General features: G+C 37.8%; 2 protein-coding genes across 2 annotated transcripts; one reads left to right on the top strand and one right to left on the bottom strand.

The window, feature by feature from the left end:
- Positions 1-1111: 1111 nt before the first annotated feature.
- Positions 1112-7477, bottom strand: LOC143296134 (putative RNA-binding protein EIF1AD). The gene is made up of 5 exons (XM_076607921.1): positions 7342-7477; positions 5050-5189; positions 4067-4175; positions 3013-3121; positions 1112-2331 (listed from the first exon to the last, which is right to left on the bottom strand). Exons 2-5 carry the CDS (start codon positions 5131-5133, stop codon positions 2058-2060), a joined length of 576 nt encoding a protein of 191 aa, XP_076464036.1. The 5' UTR covers positions 5134-5189; positions 7342-7477; the 3' UTR covers positions 1112-2057.
- A 5497-nt stretch (positions 7478-12974) lies between these two features.
- LOC143296001 (barrier-to-autointegration factor-like) lies at positions 12975-19383 on the top strand. Its single transcript, XM_076607737.1, has 3 exons — positions 12975-13127; positions 15807-15933; positions 18879-19383. The coding sequence occupies exons 2-3, from the start codon at positions 15811-15813 to the stop codon at positions 19023-19025; spliced, it is 270 nt and encodes an 89-aa protein (XP_076463852.1). The 5' UTR covers positions 12975-13127; positions 15807-15810; the 3' UTR covers positions 19026-19383.
- Positions 19384-19390: the final 7 nt, after the last annotated feature.

Here is a 19390-nt window from a genome sequence, read left to right on the forward strand (position 1 = left end):
TCCAGCTCTCCAATTCTTTTTGTTTTGCTTCATCAAAACAAACCCCTTCTAACATCATCACATCGTCATTTTGATCCCAAAACGCTGCTGATTCAGGCCCTGCAGATGATACAACTAGTTTGTTTACTTTGGTCGAGTCAACTGACATCCTTTCTCTTTCATATTCTTCTGGTTCTGTGCACTGGATATTAAACCAGTTTTTGTTTCTCCCACTCGATTTGCCAGCTTTGTTCAGTATTTCTGCAGAAATCCTTTTCCTGTCATCCATATGCTCATATGAAATCATTTGGCCAGGTTTCAGTTTACTCAAGTCAATGTTGCTTTCCTTCATTTCATCTGTCTCAGTTTCTTATTCTGTATCAAAATCTGTTGTTGTTTCAGCACAAGTGTTCTTTTTGCCTTTTTCTTCTTCACAACAAGATTTTGTAATGACTACTGTTCTTTGTCTGTTTTGTTTTTTCTTGAGAACATGTAGTGGACTGGTCACATGTAGTGGACTGAGTGAGAATCATGTTCAACTACTGGAGCTGTTTTCTCTTGTTTTGTGTCTTCTTTCACTCTTCGCAGCCCACTTTGATGAACACGGACTAGAGTCCCCCCATGACGAACAAAAATCACACTACCATCTTGTCCAATGACAGTTCCTGATTGTTCTGTGTGACATTTGCACTGCTCTCCCCAGGGAAAGGACATAGCCACAGTGCAGCACCACCTTTTTTCCTCTTTTTTCACTGTCTGCGAGTATATTCATTTTATGATCATTTGATTTTTCTACAGAATTTTGCCAGAGACAACTACTTCATTGTTGTGGGTTCTTTTAAAGTGTGCTAAAAGTATGCAGCGTGCAGGACCTTGGTTTGGTTGTCTCATCCAAATGACCAAGCTTGCTTTTGAGGTTCTTCACCCATGACCCAATTCTAACTGCATCAAAACCAGTCCTAAATGTGTGCTGGAAGTCACCAGTCACATTGTAATAGTGAAACATACCTGCTGTGACCTTAACCTTGAATCAAGTTTAATCAGAAAGGTCTGAGCTTTCACAACTTAAAACAGAGCATCTGTAAACAGTAAATGTATTAAAACACAACAATGCAGGCAATTTACTTGCTCTCATGACTTTAATGCATCAAAGACCAGTAGAAATGATTTTTCAATTCACGTTCAATACATGTCACCATCATTTCAAGCTGCACTGGAATCGGTTCTGAGGTTTGTGATAAATTGCTGCCAATGTGCTCTCTCTCTCTCTCTCTCTCTCTCTCAAGAACATGTGCATAAACATACAACATACTAAACAGATGACATAGTTCATCTGTTCAAATTTTCATAAACCAATGGCATCATTAAAAGACATTTTCATTAGACTGGAATAAGTGTACTAAAGTCACAGACTGGAAGAGGTGAAACAATTGGAACCCTAGTCTATTAATACACAAATTACAATGTAAAATTATAATGGCATCATTTCACCAAAACACATACATAAAAAAATATTTTGAAATCTAAAAACAGCCACAACATAATGTATGCCAAGCACACACACAGTACAACACAGTAACCATTTATTGTCAGGTGAACTAATGTTGTACTGACAACACACACACACACACACTCACATACATGACTGCAAATGTATTACAACTGAGTCAGTTGACTAGCACAATGTTTTTGTGTCATTAGTTCTCTGCCCTTTTAAAATCTACATATCAGAATTCTCCACACATGTCCACCCACAGCCACTCATGCAATCCAAAGTCAACTTAAAGCATTTATGCATACACAGTCACACTTACAATCACTCACACACATTTGCACACGTGCGCGCAAGGAACATATGAACATACATACATACACAAGCACACACACACACACACAATCTTAAGTAAAATCTCTCACACACACACACACACACACACACAAACATAAATTGTATGTAGGCACAGCAGTCTTACCACATCCTGCAAAATAGGTATGTACAACATTCAACTTTCACAGAAACAAAAAAAAAGATCACCAGGCGTGGTGAAAACCTACAAACAAGGCACAACCCCACTGCATCAGCTCTGGCTCTTTTCTTCTGAACCACCCGCTTCCTCCTGAACATCTTCCTCCCCTTCCTCCTCCTCCTCCTCCTCCTCATTGTCATCATCCACTTCATCCTCCTCCTCACTTTCTTCCTCATCTGAAGACTGGTCCTCATAAAGCTGACTGCCTTTGTTTGCATTCCACACCCTTGAGGCCAAGTCCTCATCATCCGAATCCGATGGTGGCATCATGTCCTCATCAATGTAGTTGGTGGATTTGGCCTCTCTCTGTCCAAAGGTCTCGGGCCTGCACAGGAAAACACAGTAAATATCTGACATTAGTGACAAGGTAACTAATAACTAAACTTGTGAATAATGCCAATGGGATGGAATTCAGAGCGTTGACACTGTGACAGTTAAACTTTTTAACTGTAACTGAAGGAGGGCCATGTCAAAACTAGTAAATCAAACATTTATCTCTTTTATTCAATCAAACATGCTCACTATTCTGGAACAGACAGTACTTGTCACCAAAAACTGTAAAAATCGATGACTCTCCTCGACATGTCAAGAGCAAACATGCTGAACTGAAAAGACAGCTAACTATCACAAACAAATGTATGTGAATGATGAAGAAGATGGGAGAGCGAACATTGCAATGAACCCCCCACCCAACCCCCCCCAAAAAAACAACCAACAAACAAACAAAAAGCTCCAATGTTTCAGACCTGAAGGAAATAGTACAATGAACAACGGTTGTGTGTATGTGTGTGTGTGTGTGCACTTTAACATGCACAACATCACATTAGAAATTTTTTGAAAATCTTTCTGTACCACCCATAGCTTTTGTGCTAGAATGTTTTGTGATTTATTACACCTAAATCCTCAAAATTCCCTGGCAAGGGGAGAGCACTATCTAAAAAAAAATTCTCTGACACTGAACTGGTTAAATAAATATTCATTACAACAGACTCACAAAGTTACTGACCAGAGTCCTTGTTCCTGGATGTACTGAATTTGTGCCTGTAAGAGAATGTTGGCGATTTCCCCCTTCACCTTGTTCCCCTCCTCAATGGGATCAATGATGATAAAGCTGCCTGCACAAACAAAAGACAGGGACACAGTGCAATTACAGTAGTGAGGCAGTAAAAGAGTTGACCAGTTACAGACCTCTAAAACACAAAAACAGGTTTTCAAATTCTCTGTGCTAAACTCACATCACACTGCACACAGAAAATCTTCTCTTTCCATTTCTGTCACATCACACTGCACACAGAAAATCTTCTCTTTCCATTTCTGGCAAAGTAAAAGAAATTAAACTGGAGGTGGGAGGGGGTGGGGTACTTTTAAACTGAAAAACAAATTAATTAAATATCAGGAACTACACATGCACACATGTGTACTAGTAGTAGTACTACTACACACAATGACACATATACAGCTTTCAAAACATTTGTGCAAAATAAACTGCTGCCAGTGTTAATATCAGTAAAACCAATAAATTGATAATTACAAAAACGTATATAAATGGAGTATAGTGAAAAATCAAAACTTACATTCTCTTTATGAGATTTATAATAATACTGGTAAAGTTATATGATAGTTGGATATGAACACATTCAGAGGGTATACTACACTGACCTTGGAGTGAAAAGTAAATATACATCACTTTCTGAACATTTACACAATTTGGGTTTTAACAGAGATCTTTAAAACTATGGTCTAAATTGAGTAAAAGAGCTTGCAGTGCTAGCCTCAAAATGTACTTTGACTGGGAAGAAATTATCAACATTTTTTTTTTTTTTTTAAATATATATATATGTGACAGTTATATATACAGATCATTAGATAGATATCATCATTATTCAATCAATCATGAAAAGTTTAGAAATAGGCTCACACACACACACACACACACACACACACACACACGCACATGCACAGGCTATTAACTCTGTGTGCACTCCTCACCCACCTGCAACCCCTCTCTTTTCACATGTAAAGACACTTACTTCAATTTCCAGAAAAGTAAAAGTACTCACCTCGTTTAACCCAGATGTTCTTACGAAACTTGCAAGGCATGCTGACGAGGAAAGTCTGGTTCTTGGCATCAATAACCTCATGGAGATTGTTTCCCCTGCCTGCTGTGACCTGCACAATCAAAATAAACTGGACTGCGAAACTTTCGTGACTGTGGAATTCCAGCCGCTCTCCCTAACCAGAGTGTGTCACCATTGTCCAGCACCACCCCAAGCCCCACCACCCCTATTTTTTTCTTTTTGCAACAATGCTTGTGCTTGTTTTTCTACCAGGGGATGTTTCCACAGAAATTTACCTTTTAAGTGCTGTGGTCTCTTTTACATGCACTGAGTGCAGGCTGCACACAGGACCTCATTTAATCGTCTCATCCAAATGACTAGCTCAGCTTGGCATATTACCAATAGGACCCCACTCTACTCCCACATCATGGACTGACAACTGGAAGGAAAAGGGGTTGTAAATGAACCCCATCATTGGCAAATTAAACAGGTATTTTTAGGCACCATATCAGCTTCCTAATAATGGTAATAATAGAGTCTGCTAGTGCTAAGGGCTAAAACAGTAAGACTGGGAATGGGATTACAGTATGTACACACAAAATGTTGTCCAGTCCACATCATGAACACATCTTTCTGCACAGTTCCTGACACAGAAACACTGCTGCCATCATGCTTATTTGTTGATGTCTATCTCTCAGTCTCAGGTTCAGATGATTCCCATATGTATAGTATACTACTATTTATTACTAGTAATATCAGGGCCAACCACAGTATCATGAATAACACTCCAATAGACCAAATCATGAAATCTGTTTAACTTAAAACATTTAAAGTTCTATCTGGTTTCCTCAAGTAGCAATTTTAACCTTTACACCAAATGAATAGCTCTATGAGCCATGTGTCTGAGAAAATAATAACTACTTTCACTAGTTTCAGTACTTTCAAAATATTGAGGAAAGAGTGGACTTGATAAAGACAGCACATACCTTCACTATCTGCTGATTCTCAGAAGGCAACACAAATTCCATCACTTCCTGCACCACATACTTCCTCTTGGTAATCCTGGACATGGTGAGTTCTGTGCCACAGGCAATTTCAGAAACCTTGTCTGATGACCACAAAATACCTGCAAATATACAAACTACATTGTTACAACAGCTTGAAGCATGGACAATTAATAATAGATTTCTAGTTACCAATGCTACTTAGATTAAACATTATGTCACATAGGATATGAAAAATTATAGGGCTGGTGTACAGGAAGGGGAGAGAGCTGAAGGGCTTAACTAGGTAGTTCAAGCATATTTTGGTATCATTGTCAGAACCAGTTCATATACATCTTTTTAAGTTCATGTTTAACACTTACAACTACACCATTTTTGGGGGGGGTTTTTTTTTTTTTTTTTGGAGTGATGGGATGGAGGCAGAGGTATTGACAAGAGAAAGAAAACTAAAGTAGTAAGGTAATTAAATCTTTGGCTTGAAAGCCCCAGCATGGATGTTTCCATCCCCTTAAAGTATGCCAAAAAAAGTTCCCCTGATTTGAAATTTCATTCCATGTTACTGCAGGAACTCTCCTATCACAAGATCATTATATCTGATGTGAAATTGTCACAATGTGATATTGTGTTCATTTTCCTTAAGTAGAGAATATATATATATATAGATATAGATATACGTATATATACACTTAAAGTTTCCAAGCTGAAACTTTCATTTTAGTTATTAGTATTACCCTCACTAACCAAAACATCCTTTGGCAAATTAGTTCACACTAAGCACAAAATAGGCTTGGCACTGAAAGGGTTAACGAATCAGTTATTGGTGTTTTTTGTCTTTTTTCTTCAAAAACAAAAAAGTACAGGAAGACCTCAAGTATATCATGATATTGCATTATTAGTATTACAACTACATGCTATTAGTATTACAACTACAGTACTAGAACTACCAACATATTCAAGTGTTGTGAATTTTTCAGACCCATGGTCACAATCTCATCTCAACATCATAGATCTTTCTGAGCTAGACCACATTTGAGTCAATTTAGCAATGCTCCACATTCTGTACATTGTGGGTCTGTGGAACCCACATTCTGAGGAGTGCACACAAATCCAAAGCTGCCTTCATGAAACATGATGTTAAAAAAAATTTTAAAAAATAAAAAAAAGGCCGAAAAAGGCCGGTGCTGGGCGTCGATCCTCGATCGATGTGCACCGAACAGCTCAACACCAGTCCTGACTAATTAACGGACGTCACATTAAATTTTCGGTCAATAAAAGTATATGTGGACCTTTCTTGATTCTTGAGTTTGCTTTCGCTGCTGTCCTGCATGAACTTTTCACTAATGGCTGATAGAACCGTGTACAGAAAAGTCCAACCAAGAATCAAACTCTTGATCCAGACTTGTCTCGTGACCCTCAACACCTCCTCCTGACTCTATATTTGCCAAATCTCCCACCAAAATTACCAAGGAACTCCCACTATTTTTTTTTTTTAATTTACCAATGAACTTCCACCTTAATTATCATATGTAAATATTACTGATGTAGTTCTGTGACATTTTTGTCAGAATCTCCACTAAGCACTGAGCTTTGTATCCATCATGGGTCAATGCCCAGCTACTTCGTAAAAAAACAACAACATAATATGCATGAGGCTAAATTTGAAAAGAGATTTAACTTAATTAGTAAACAGTGCAAATTTCTGAGTATTTTTCTGGGAAGTGTAATACCCATAAAGTCGGGTTATGAGATGCAAGATGTGAACCAATGAAATGAGACGACTGAAAATTGACTCAATTGGGGAAAACATCTTTTGAGACATAAAAAAAAATTACTTCATCTTTTTTCTTTTCTTTTCTTAAGAAAAGAGTATACACAAACAACCAAAACACAGTGTTAAATTTTGACAAAATTGGCAATATCCACTTTTCTTCCCCTGCTCTTTATCATTTAGAATATGGAAAGTGAGTTATAAATTGGATGATAACCATGAAAATTTTTTTTTAAATATATATATATATATATATATATATTACAATGTCAGTAACTAATTTACATATTTTTCCATCTTTGGAACGAAACTAAATGGAAAACACACTGGGGAAGAAATGTGGACATTGCAACGCAATCTCACGTGTGAACACAAACGAACACACGTGTGAGCCACCAAGGGAAAAAAAAATGAACAAAGAGTCTACAAGTACAACTGTACAAAACCCACAAGGACGGAGGTACGGTGAAAGTTTGAATCGTCACAAATGGTCTCTTAAGTCTTACCACAAATGAAGCTGCTGAGCGAACGACTCCGGGAGGCTATCCTTGACTATTTCTCTGTCTATCCTCTGCTGTCGGTAAACACGGGTATTGAACAAGACGCACAAGTAACAGTCCTTTTGACAACAATGAACAGACCCTTGCAATGTACCGGAAGCCCAGTGAACCAAGGTACGTCACTCCAAAATAAAATGACTTTTTACAGCAAACGAGTGAACTAGTATAGATGTCTTTTCTACTGTTCAGTTACTCAACGGAGCGTCACTGCGTTCGGACAAATCCATACACGTTACACCAGAAACACGCTGGAAAAAAAAAAAAACAGGCAAGAAGACAAACGTTCACAAACACTGAAAAGCATGTGCAGCTCCATAAATGAAGGACACGAAACCTAACGCCTGTACAGGAGACAAAAGAAAAAAAAAAAAGATCACAGCCATGAGGGAAGCCAGACAGACAAGTGGTAAGACGCACAACATGAACATGCAGTAACAAAGGTCTACACAATGACACAGGCAACCCAAAAACAACGCATAGGAACATTTAGAAACACATGTGCAAATACGTGACAGTAGAAACCGATAACAAAACACACACACACACACACACACACACAAAACGTACAAACACAGACAATGCGTAGAAATATGTAACCATACATGTGCAAACACGAACGGCAGAAAAAACACACGTGTAAACACGAACAACGCGTACAGACAGAAAAAAAAAAAAACACCTGTGCATACACTTCGGAAGCAGAAAAGAACACTCGTGCCACAAACACGAACATTGCGTAGAGACAGAAAAACACACGTGCAATCACCAACAACGCGTAGAGTAAAAAACAAACAAAAAAACAAAACAAAACACGTGCAAACACGAACCAACGCGTAGAACTGAACAGAAAAAAACCCACACGTGCAGACAATGAACAACGCATAGAGACAGAAAAAAACCACGTGCAAACACGAACAACACATAGAAACAGAAAAACACACGTGCAAACACGAACAACGCGTAGAAACAGAAAAACACACGTGCAAACACGAACAACGCGTAGAGACAGAAAAAACACACGTGCAATCACGAACAACGTGTAGAGACAGAAAAACACACGTGCAGACACGAACAACGTGTAGAGACAGAAAAAAAACACACGTGCAAAAACGAACAACGTGTAGAAAAAAAAAAAAAACACATGTGCAAACACGAACAACGTGTAGAAACAGAAAAAAACACATGTGCAAACACGAACAACGTGTAGAAACAAAAAAACACACACGTGCAAACACGAACAACGCGTAGAAGCACGTATACAACACGTTCAAACATGATACACCACACTGTGACATGTAAAAACACAAATAACGCTCAGTAAAACATCGGGATCAACACACGAACAAACACCCAAAAACAAACAAACAACAACAACTGACAACAACAAAAAGCGTAAAAATAACAACACAGTGAAAACACAAACAGCGTGTAGAAACATATACCACACGTAAAAACACGTGATGACACACGTGTAAGCACACTAACATAATGAAACACGTTGCAACACACGTGTAAACACACATGTTGACTACGGAACACTTAAGAACACACTTGGAAACACGTAACAAACCACGTATAAGCACACATGAGGACAAAGAAACACGTAGCAACACACGTGTAAGCACAACATCATAATGATACCAGTAACAACACACGTGTTAACACATATGTGGACTCCGGAACACTCATGAGCACACACTGATGGAAACACACGAGATGTAGAAATACATGATGAAAGACCTGCAACTACAGCATAACACATTGTGGGGTTTGTTTCTTTTTTGTTTCTTTTTTTAGGTTTTTGTTTTTGTTTCTTTTTTTCTTTTTCTTCCTGAACTAGAGATTCTTTGGGTCAGACAGGTTGTACTAAAGCCTAAACGATCTTCTCCGATTCTTTTTCTTGGTTCGGGAATCAGATTTGTCTAGAAGCTGGCACAGCAAAGCTTTGTATGACATATAAATTACCAACATAGATGCACAAAGTAATGAAGTTTGTGAAGCTTCGTTTCGGAGCGTTAAATTATACACACTTTTTTATGCCGTATTCAGCTCAGGACACCCTATGCTAAACACACACACACACACACACACACACACACAAATGCACGTTCTGTATGTTGAGAGACATGAAATGAAAATCAGTTCTCGCTTACCGTTTGCTGATGATCGACTGCAATCAGAACGCAACTGAATTTATGAAAAAGTTTACAAGAGGCTCTTTTTTATAGCAACATCTGACCGCTACAGTAAGCTTGTCGGGAATTGGTCAAGTTTTTTGTCCAATCAAAACTGTGTCCAAAGACGCCTAAAAATAACCAGCCAGTTGGAAGCAAACTATAGTTGGTGGCTCAGAGCTTTAATACAGAAAGCGAGATTGCTAATCTCTTGTTTGTTTCAGGTAATCACTGTCACTGTTGGTATCTTCACTGCAGTGATAGTCAATACAGGGGATTAAAGGAGGGTTACCTGCTGATCACTGCTGATCGTTTAGCGAAGGTAGTCCGTGGTAGGACAGTTCTTCCATGATTGTATAGTTATCACTATTGTGTACACTGTGTGTGTGTGTGTGTGTGTGTGTGAGCGTATACATGTGAGTGTATGGTCGGGTGTTTGTGTTTGTGTTTATTTACGTGCGTGTGCGTAACTTGTGCGTCCGCAAGCGTTTCAATGTGTGCTTGTATGTTTGTGCATACGCGCTTGCCTGTGCGTGTGTATATATGTGGTGTGTGTGTGTGTGTGTGTGTGTGTGTGTGTAAGGGAGTGGGTAGGAGTATCAGAAAGTTCTACAAACAGATCTTAATTGATCACAGTCTGCATGTGATACGATACCTGTGTTGTCTCTGTGACACGGATGGAACTTGCCCTTTGTCTTCATGGACAGCAACCAGCGAACTGAGGAGCAGATTGTATAAAACTGTGTTTAAAGTAAAGACCAGCCAGTTTGAAGCAAACCATATTTGGAGGCTCAGAGCTTCCCCACATAAAGCGAGATTGCTAATCTCTTGTTTGTCTCAGGTAATCGCTGTCACTGTTGGTATTTTCACTGCAGGGATAGTCAACACATGGGATTAAGGGAGAGTGGGCAGTGTTATCTGCTGATCACTCTAATCGTTCAGTGAAGGTAGTCAGTGGTAGGACAGTTCCTCCATGACTGTATAGTTACTGTTATTGTGTACACTGTGTGTGTGTGTGTGTGTGTGTGTGTGTGTGTGTGTGTGTGTGTGTGTGTGTGTGTGTGTGTGTGTGTGTGATTGTATCAGTGTTTTTGCGCTTAACTTGTGACATAACTGAATCGGACAGAAACAATAAACATTTTTGCACACACGCGCTAATGTGCCTGCGGGCGTGCATATGTGTGCAGTGCGCGCGCGCGCGCGCGCGCGTGTGTGTGTGTGCCGCCGGTATGTATGTGTGTATTTGTGTGTCGGCTGTGCTTGCGTGCGTGTCAGTGATGGTGTGTGTGAGTGTAATGTGTGTGTGTGTGTGTGTGTGTGTGTGTGTGTCTGGCCGCTGTGTGTAAGTGTGTGTGTGTGGTATCAGTGTTGGTTTTGTCAGTTGTGAACAAGTCAGGTAAAAAAAAAAAAAAGGGGGAGAATTCACTGACTGACTGAGGATTCAAATTGTTCTAATGATGTAAGCAACATGCTCGTATCACCTGGTGGAAAAACGTTTCCCCCATTCAGTCCCTCACATTTCAGACACCCCAGTTAAAGTGACTCGGAAACGGATTGAAGACTGTCCTGTGACAACTTAGCCCGAGCGACAGATAGGTACTCATGATTCAAACATCACGGCCGTGTCGTTTTAACTATCTGCATAATCGATTCAAAATACAGTTTCGCTAACAATCCAATGCAACAGTAGCAACATAAATCCAATGACGTCTATAAATGCAAAGAATTTATCATTTTTATGACGTTGTACCGTTGATTGACTCGATGTGACAGATCAGTTTCCCCGGAGTCCCGCGGCTCCCTTCGCAGCCTTAAACTATGGTAACTATATTTTACTGTGTTAATCAGTGAATGTTAGACATCACACAAAACTGTGAAGGCGTGTATTTTGAGTTTATCCACACTCAGTTTCCTTTCTAAAATATTTGTCAGTGTCTTAAGTCACTAGTTGCTGTCGCCACGGTTACAACAACGGCAGAAAATTCGTTTCATCATTTAACTTTTTAAGCCATGTGAACATTCACACCTGATTTAACTTGTGGGACATGATAAATCTACCCTAGACCATAGACACCATGCAGTATTCCCGTGCCAGTGTGTCAATGTCCAGAATCAGATGAAAAGCGGGTTCTTTTTTTTGTTGGTCACAGTGGTTGTTTTGTTTTTGTTGTGGTCAGTGCCAAGCCTGAATCGAATGACAATGTCTCGATTTTGTTGATTTAAAAAAAAAACTCTTTGAACACATGACGAAGTAAGGTTCATCACTAGTGGAATATCTTCTACATTCTTTGACTCTTTCACTGATTCCGACCTTATAACCGCAACACTCAGTTTGTTCGTCTTTAATTGTATTCACGCAGAAACTATATATAGTTAGCCAGTCACTAGTTTGCCGCACCCCTGGACAACTGAAGCCAAACCGGTGTAATGTTTCAAGAATTTCAGCTCAGTTTGCCTTGGTTGTATATCTATTAGTTTGGAGAGAAAGAAAATGAAAGCCAAGTGCTGAGCCGGGTTCCAAGATAGATGAAAGCATTGACAATCTTTGTCTCCGTACCTTTGTAAAACCCATCTTTCTCGACTTAATGTGTACGTACGACTGTTCAGTCGAACAATGTTCGATTCACTAGTCTAAATGTATCTGTAAAATTAAGAGTCTGCATCCTTTCATTGCTTGCAAAGTCAGCTGATGCTGTAGTCCAAGAGCAGTAAATTAGATCAAAGCTACATCGTCAGCAAACCGCAAATGGATAAACAATTCGTAAAGATGTTAACTGTAAAGTTGGGCAGCATGTTTTCACCGTCGATCAGTGGCAAGCTCGTTAATAAATCGAGAAAACTGTAACGGCGGGCTGGTTATTTTCGCCTAGTTTGAATCCTTTTTTTTTTTAAACAAAAATTAAGAAAATCTGACAGGATCCCGAACCATCACCACATCCAACACGGAATTTCACTGTTTGGTACATGCTTTGAAATGAACGGAATATTCTCCCCGCACTGACTTAAGCCATGCTTCACTAAAAGTATTAGCAACTGAATTCTTTCGTTTTCTTCGATCCATGAAACTAGACCATTATTGTGAATATACTGTGCAGCTTACTACATATATTTAAAAGGAAGTCCCACGATAATCATTTTGGTCATCTGATTTACCTTTATTGTAAATTGTTTGAATAATTGCTTCTGACCATCATTGTGGCCATCATTCGTTAGCTTGCGGCAATTTCGTGTGTTAAGATTTGGTAAAGACAACTCATGTGAAACGAAAAATTATTTACTAAATGTGATCAATAATATTGTTTGTTTATTTGTTTTCTTGATCGTTTATTTACTCGCCAATATTATGTCAAATCTTTTGTCTAAAACTACTAAATTCACTTTTAAAAATAAAAATTTCTTTGTTCGAAAATCAACGTTTTTATGACTACTCCCGGAAGTTTCATCACGCGCCAACGAAACCAAAAATAGTGTTGTGAGCTAAACCAGTTGCTTTAATTCATCATTAACCCGAAGAAGGTTTATTTATTCATTGGGTACACCTGCAGATCCATAATCAGCGTACGTATGATTGATCTGAGATCTCTGATTTTCAATCGGTGACTTTGTTGTAGAGCCGTACCCATGCCTAAAATTTGAAGAGTGCCATACGCGGAAATTATTTTTAAATTTGATTTTCGATAGTGGCAGTTCGATTCACGCTCTCGCTCTTTCTCCCAAGATTGACTGGAAAACTAAAACTGAGCATCTTGTCATTCGAATAAGTTTATAAACCTAAGAGTTTTGAAAGAAGCTAACAAAGAATTATCAGTTCCATTGTCTCATTATCTCTTATTTAATAAATCATTAGAGAACTAGGCAGATTACCCCAAGATTGGAAAGAAGTAAATGTAACTGTCTTATATAAAAAAGGAAATAAATCTTCAGCAGGAAATTACAGACCAGTTAGCCTTACATGTGTTCTATGCAAAGTTTTAGAGTAATTTAAATGATTTATTAGAGATACCATTGTAGACCATATGACCAACAATGACTTATTTTCTAAATACCAACATGGCTTTAGACCTGGATGTTCTTGTGTTACACAGTTATTAGTGGTGATGAATGATTTTACAGAAATGTTAGTGGTGAAACATTTGATGTTGTATATATATCATATGGTCTTCAGGAAGGCTCTTGACTGTTCAACATAAGTGTCTTATTGCAAAGATCCAATCATATGGAATAAGCGGAGGTTTATTAGCATGGGTGTCAAATTTCCTGAAAGACAGAACACAAAGGGCAAGAGTTAGGAATACATACTCCCCAGAAACCAGTTATAAGTGGTATCCCCCAGGGAAGTGTACTGCACTACTTGGCCCCATTCTATTTACAACATTTATTAATGACCTACTGGACATGGTTATTAGCACATGCAAAATAGTTGTGGATGACACTCAAATTATAACCTGAGCAGCCATAAATATACATTACAGACAAATATAGATTATAAGCTAATAGAATGGACAAACACATATAATCTATATTTATTTTAATGCAGATAAGTGTAAAGTATTACATGTTGGGAAGAACAACCCCTGGAATGATTACATTATCATGATTATGAGACTCACTGGTGGACAGGAGAGTTTTAAGTAAATGTTCAGAAGAAAAAGGCTTGGGAGTTATCTTTGATGATTTAAAATTTGATAGACACATTAATTACATAATATTAAAGGCAAACAGAGTACTCGGGATTAAGACAGTGACACTTTTGTTAGATCATTTAAGACACTAGTAAGACTACATCTCGAATACGGAAATGTTATTTGGTACCCGCTATACAAAAAGCAATCTGTTGCAGTTGAAAAAGTTCAAAGAAGGGCAACAAGGTTTGTTAGTGGATTGCAGGATAAAACATATGAAGAAAGACTGAAATTACTTAATTTACCATCTTTGAAATTTTGTAGAATTAGAGGGGATCTAATACAAACATATAAAATACTCAATAATATTGATAAATTAGACAGAGACCTTTTTCAAAAAACCTTTCACAGATATAACAAGGAATGCCACTGACAAACTATTAAGTATTCAAGAACTATCATGTGAAAAAATGGTTATACTTATAGTAACAGAATTGTACCCAGTTATTGGAATACACTGCCTTTGCATGTTAAGATGGCTAACAATGTAATGAATGTTAACACTTTTAAATATCTCCTATAACACTTTTTTATTAACAGGCAAATAGTATCAGCATGTTGAAATTCATTTTTGATGAATGCTAAAAATAAAATAAAATAAAAAAAATAAAAAAATTACCACCAGTACTCTTTAGCAAGCGTAATGGCAACTCAAATCAGTATTTTTGTTAGACTGGGAGTGGGGCAAAAGAAAAAGCAGCAAGGCTTATAAACGTCCCAAGAACTGAACTGAACTAGGTCCAGAATGCAGCACGTACTTGACGCACTTAAAAAAGAGTGCACAGCAACAAAAGGGTTGTCTTTTGGCAAAATTTAATAAAAGTTCATTCTTATATGTTCTCAAATATATAATATAGGCATACACTCAAGGCCGGACTAAGCATGTTGAGTTATGCTGCTGGACAGGCATCTGCTTCACAGATGTGGTGGTGTGTTTTATATGGAATTGTTTGAACACAGTGACACCATCTTGAAAAACTGAAACCAAGATGTATTTCCAGTTTCAACCAATTTTTCAAGTTTGCTGCATTGAAAGCAGTATACATCAAAGAAACCACTCTGTACTAGTAGTTATATCATTTTGCATCATTGCTTTCCCCCTAGAGATTGTTCAGGCCCATTTATTGCCACACAAACCACACGTCTCTCACAAATTCCCAGGAATCATTGAGTGATTTATTTTATATGAACTGCATCTGTAACTGCCATCCCTTGAAAGCCAAGCTTTACTTGTAGAACTTTATAAACTTTATTCTTGTACAGACATTTCCCATCTTCACAACAGCCTTTTTGTTCTGCACGTGTGTTCTTCTTCTAATTTGAGAATAGTCAGTGTAGACATTGGACATATATATGTATTCATGGACAATAAGGTTGGAAAGAGAGAAATAAAGAGAAGAGAAGAAATACAATGTTCTAATAGTCTACAGCTCTAGTATATAGTTTATTTTTAATCAGTATACAAGAAATTACAATGATGTATATGTGTAACTGTCTGTCAAAATATTGGTTGCATTCTGATAAACTTTTGGTTTCCAACATTTTCTCATTGCAGAACCATGAGTACATCCCAGAAGCACAGAAACTTCACAAGTGAGCCAATGAGTGAAAAGCCTGTCACAGAGCTGGCTGGCATTGGTGAAGTATTGGGGCAAAGATTGAAAGATAAAGGCTTCGACCTAGTAAGTCAGATGTTTGACAGATTAGGTTAGAATTAAGCAAAGTTTGTGTCTATTATATATTATTCAACACAGTATGTTTATTCATGAATATTCACCATCAGTCACCAGAAGAGTTCTGATGGTGTTTGAGCATGTAAGTTATGTAATATTGTTGCACAACAACATTTAAATCCAAGTTAGATTTTTGCCTGTCATGACATTTTACGTGCCTCCTGTGCAGCAATAGTAATTATTATACATAGTTTAGGTTTGGTTATAGACACTTAGTCATTTGTCTGTTCTCCACAAAATCAATGGCTCATTTTCAAAAATAATGGGTCAGGAAAAACATCCCCTTTACTTTCAGTTTGTTACTCCCCCATCAGCACTTCACCCTCAAAGATTTTGTAAATTTTTACATTCATACTTTCCTAGTGCTCTTTGATATTTAAAACAACAAAATGTGTGTGTGACTGTATATACATATATGCATACATACATATATACATATAGACAGAGAGAGATAGAGAAATATATATTATTTTATATAAAGTGTGTCACATTTTACTGTTGAAAGACCACATGACTGATATGACGACAGAAAACAGCATAATCATAATTTATGTCCACACACTGTACTGAGACCCACTGGCGCAGACTCCAGCAGGAATCTGGTTCCTGTCCGGATCAAACTAGTACCGTGTTCATGCAGGGAAAGTAGATACAGCTAGTGACCTCCCTTTGTGTGTGTGTGTGTTACCTCCCTCCTGTGTGCCTGTCATGCCAACTTTTTCCGGCAGCCATTATGTATTCCTGCAACCTGTGTGACCAAGCAACTAAGTTTGTTTTTTTCACCTTTCCTTTCTCTCGACTTACTGATTCTGTGTTGTATGTTAACATGCCTTCCAACAGGACACAGGATTATCTTGCTCCATTTCAAGGGTCTCAAAAGAGGATGTCCATAACATAAGTGAGGTGAAATACCAAGGCAGGTCACTTGCGCCACACACTTTGATTTACTTGAATTTTTCTGCACAAATGGGGTAGTGTTAGTTCAGATGTAATTTTAGAGAAAAAAAATCCTTTAAACTTTGTCCAGAAATACTGAGCCATTATGCTGACTGCTCAAGATAACGAAGCTCCACATTCGTTCATCCACAGATAAACTAATTCTGTGTATACCAAAGACCTGCGCAAAGATATTTGGAGAACACATTTTTTCTTTCACTGAACACAGGCAATGGAACTCATTGTGACTTAACTTCTAATACATCAAATCAAAACCAACTTTCAAAGAAGCATTAAAGACAAATCTGTTTCAACAATACAGTGAATACCTTTCTTATTCTCTTCATGTGACATGAACACAGCTGTGTCCTTTTGTACTGAGACCATTGTTTTACTGTCGTTTGTCTTTGTATTCATGTTGTTTACACTCTGTTCAAACTGTAACTTTAACTTCTAGTGTTCTCCCCACTGTGATCATGAGTAATGACATGTGTGTTAAATATGTGTTGTGCGGCTGAGTGGGGAAGTGTGATTGAATTATTTCTTCATATGCGTATAGCATAATTTTGAATTGGTTACTTTTATGCAAAGTGTCTGTGATGTTTTATTTTACTCAAGTAGATGAATTTTATTGTTTGACTAATGTGTACAATGTGTAGTTCATCTCAATTTTACTTTTGTTTGTTTATGTCTTTTGATTCTCTGTGTCGTTTTTAGCTTTTAGGTAGATTTATCAGTGGTGTGTATGCGTGACTTTTATGCAAAGTGTCTGTGATGTTTTATTTTACTCAAGTAGATGAATTTTATTTTATGTGTACAGTGCGTAGTTCATCTCAATTTTACTTTTGTTTGTTTATGTCTGTTGATTCTCTGTGTCATTTTTAGCTTTTAGGTAGATTTATCAGTGGTGTGTATGCGTGATATGCCATTTTTGTGTGCTGTGAATGATATACTATGTGGTTGGTGAATCATTTTATCTCATCTTCATTACTATATTCAAAATGTTACATAATAACATATCTGCTTTTTTGTTGTTGTTTTTCTTAACTGTAAAGTGCAGTGAGCCTCCTCTTGAAAGCGGGGAACCATGCTATATAACTTATAAGCCTCCACATGATGATGATGATGATTATATATTTGTTACAGTTTTAAGGGAACAGAATCAAACTAAGAAGTGCAGCTGAAAAGCATTTAATCTATAGTGTCACTTATTGTCAGACTATATCACTTTCTGTTTTAGACAAACAGCTTCTTCTGCATTGTAGAGATCAAATCTGCATGGCTCAGGCATTTGTGAGTGTCTAAGTGTCAACAAGTAGTGTGTGTGCATGTATCGTATGTGACTGGAATGAGTTTGTACCCTTGTGTTAGCGACTGTGCAAAGAGTTCTGATGGACTTGCTTTGAGCCAGATATCGGCTGTTTTATCAGCACGCACACACTGCTACCATCAGCAGTGTTTCATTGCAGTTCACAACATACAAGTGACGATGGCTTTATTTCAATGTCATTCTCATAGTTGGTTTTTGAGGAAAATTTTGAGGCTGTAAACTAAGTGCATTGTTTGTCTGCCCAGCATCGAACTGCAAGAAAAACAACTTTTTATTATTTGAGGGTTGGTTGGGTTTTTTTTGGGGGGGGGGGTTGTTGTTTTTTTGTGTGTGTTTTTTTTTAATAGTTTGAAACTGCAGTCATGATAGATTCCAAATTTGTATCTATCTGTACCTGGTGACCAACTCTAAACCAAAACCAAGGCGAAAGGTTTGGTTTGCTTCTGTTTATCTGTCCCCTGTGGGAATACTCAGGCTCTTTGTCATGTTCTTGATTCTTATAGTTATATGTGTCCCTGTTCCCCGTTCTCTTGCCCAGACCCATCTTCTCTTTTAGTAACAAATGAGATGAATCAGATTTTATACATATATACATTATAATTTTTATAATTTTGCTTTGTGTGTGCAGGCTTACGTAGTGCTGGGGCAGTTCCTTGTTTTGAAGAAGAATAAGGAGATGTTCAGAGACTGGCTGAAAGATACATGTTCAGCCAATGCCAAGCAAACGAGTGACTGCTACTCATGTTTAAAGGAATGGTGCGACAACTTTCTGTGAACATTGTTGCCTGCTTCTGTGGACTGAGAGAGGTCTTATGCATTGTGCTGAGACATGGGACTTCCGCTTTGCATGTAATACTTGATTTGTAGAACAGTTTCCAGCTTCTGCATATTTCCTGTTCCAAGTTGTCATGATGATTTGAGGAATGACTTTGTGGACTACAGTGATTGTTTGCTTTTTACAAATATTTAAGCATAGAACTTGACTTGAGAGAAATAGACCATATTAGGCTTATCTAGAACTTATAAGAAATAGACATTGATAAATTATTATCACTATTGATTTTATTTTAGCTTCATACTTTTGTGGATTAGATTATTGTACCTGAAAGAACTAAGAATGCGGTCATTTCGGCTGGGACT

Source organism: Babylonia areolata, chromosome 21, assembly GCF_041734735.1.
Source record: "Babylonia areolata isolate BAREFJ2019XMU chromosome 21, ASM4173473v1, whole genome shotgun sequence".
Lineage (NCBI taxonomy): Eukaryota > Metazoa > Mollusca > Gastropoda > Neogastropoda > Buccinidae > Babylonia > Babylonia areolata.

Excerpts from the sequence above, each read along its gene's own strand:
- LOC143296134 (XM_076607921.1), bottom strand. The coding sequence starts at position 5,133 with ATGTCCAGGATTACCAAGAGGAAGTATGTGGTGCAGGAAGTGATGGAA. Across the intron at positions 3,122-4,066 it reads GAACATCTGGGTTAAACGAG|GCAGCTTTATCATCATTGAT; the intron begins GTGAGTACTTTT and ends TTGTTTGTGCAG. Across the intron at positions 2,332-3,012 it reads ATCCAGGAACAAGGACTCTG|GCCCGAGACCTTTGGACAGA; the intron begins GTCAGTAACTTT and ends TTTCCTGTGCAG.
- LOC143296001 (XM_076607737.1), top strand. The coding sequence starts at position 15,811 with ATGAGTACATCCCAGAAGCACAGAAACTTCACAAGTGAGCCAATGAGT. Across the intron at positions 15,934-18,878 it reads AAGATAAAGGCTTCGACCTA|GCTTACGTAGTGCTGGGGCA; the intron begins GTAAGTCAGATG and ends TTGTGTGTGCAG.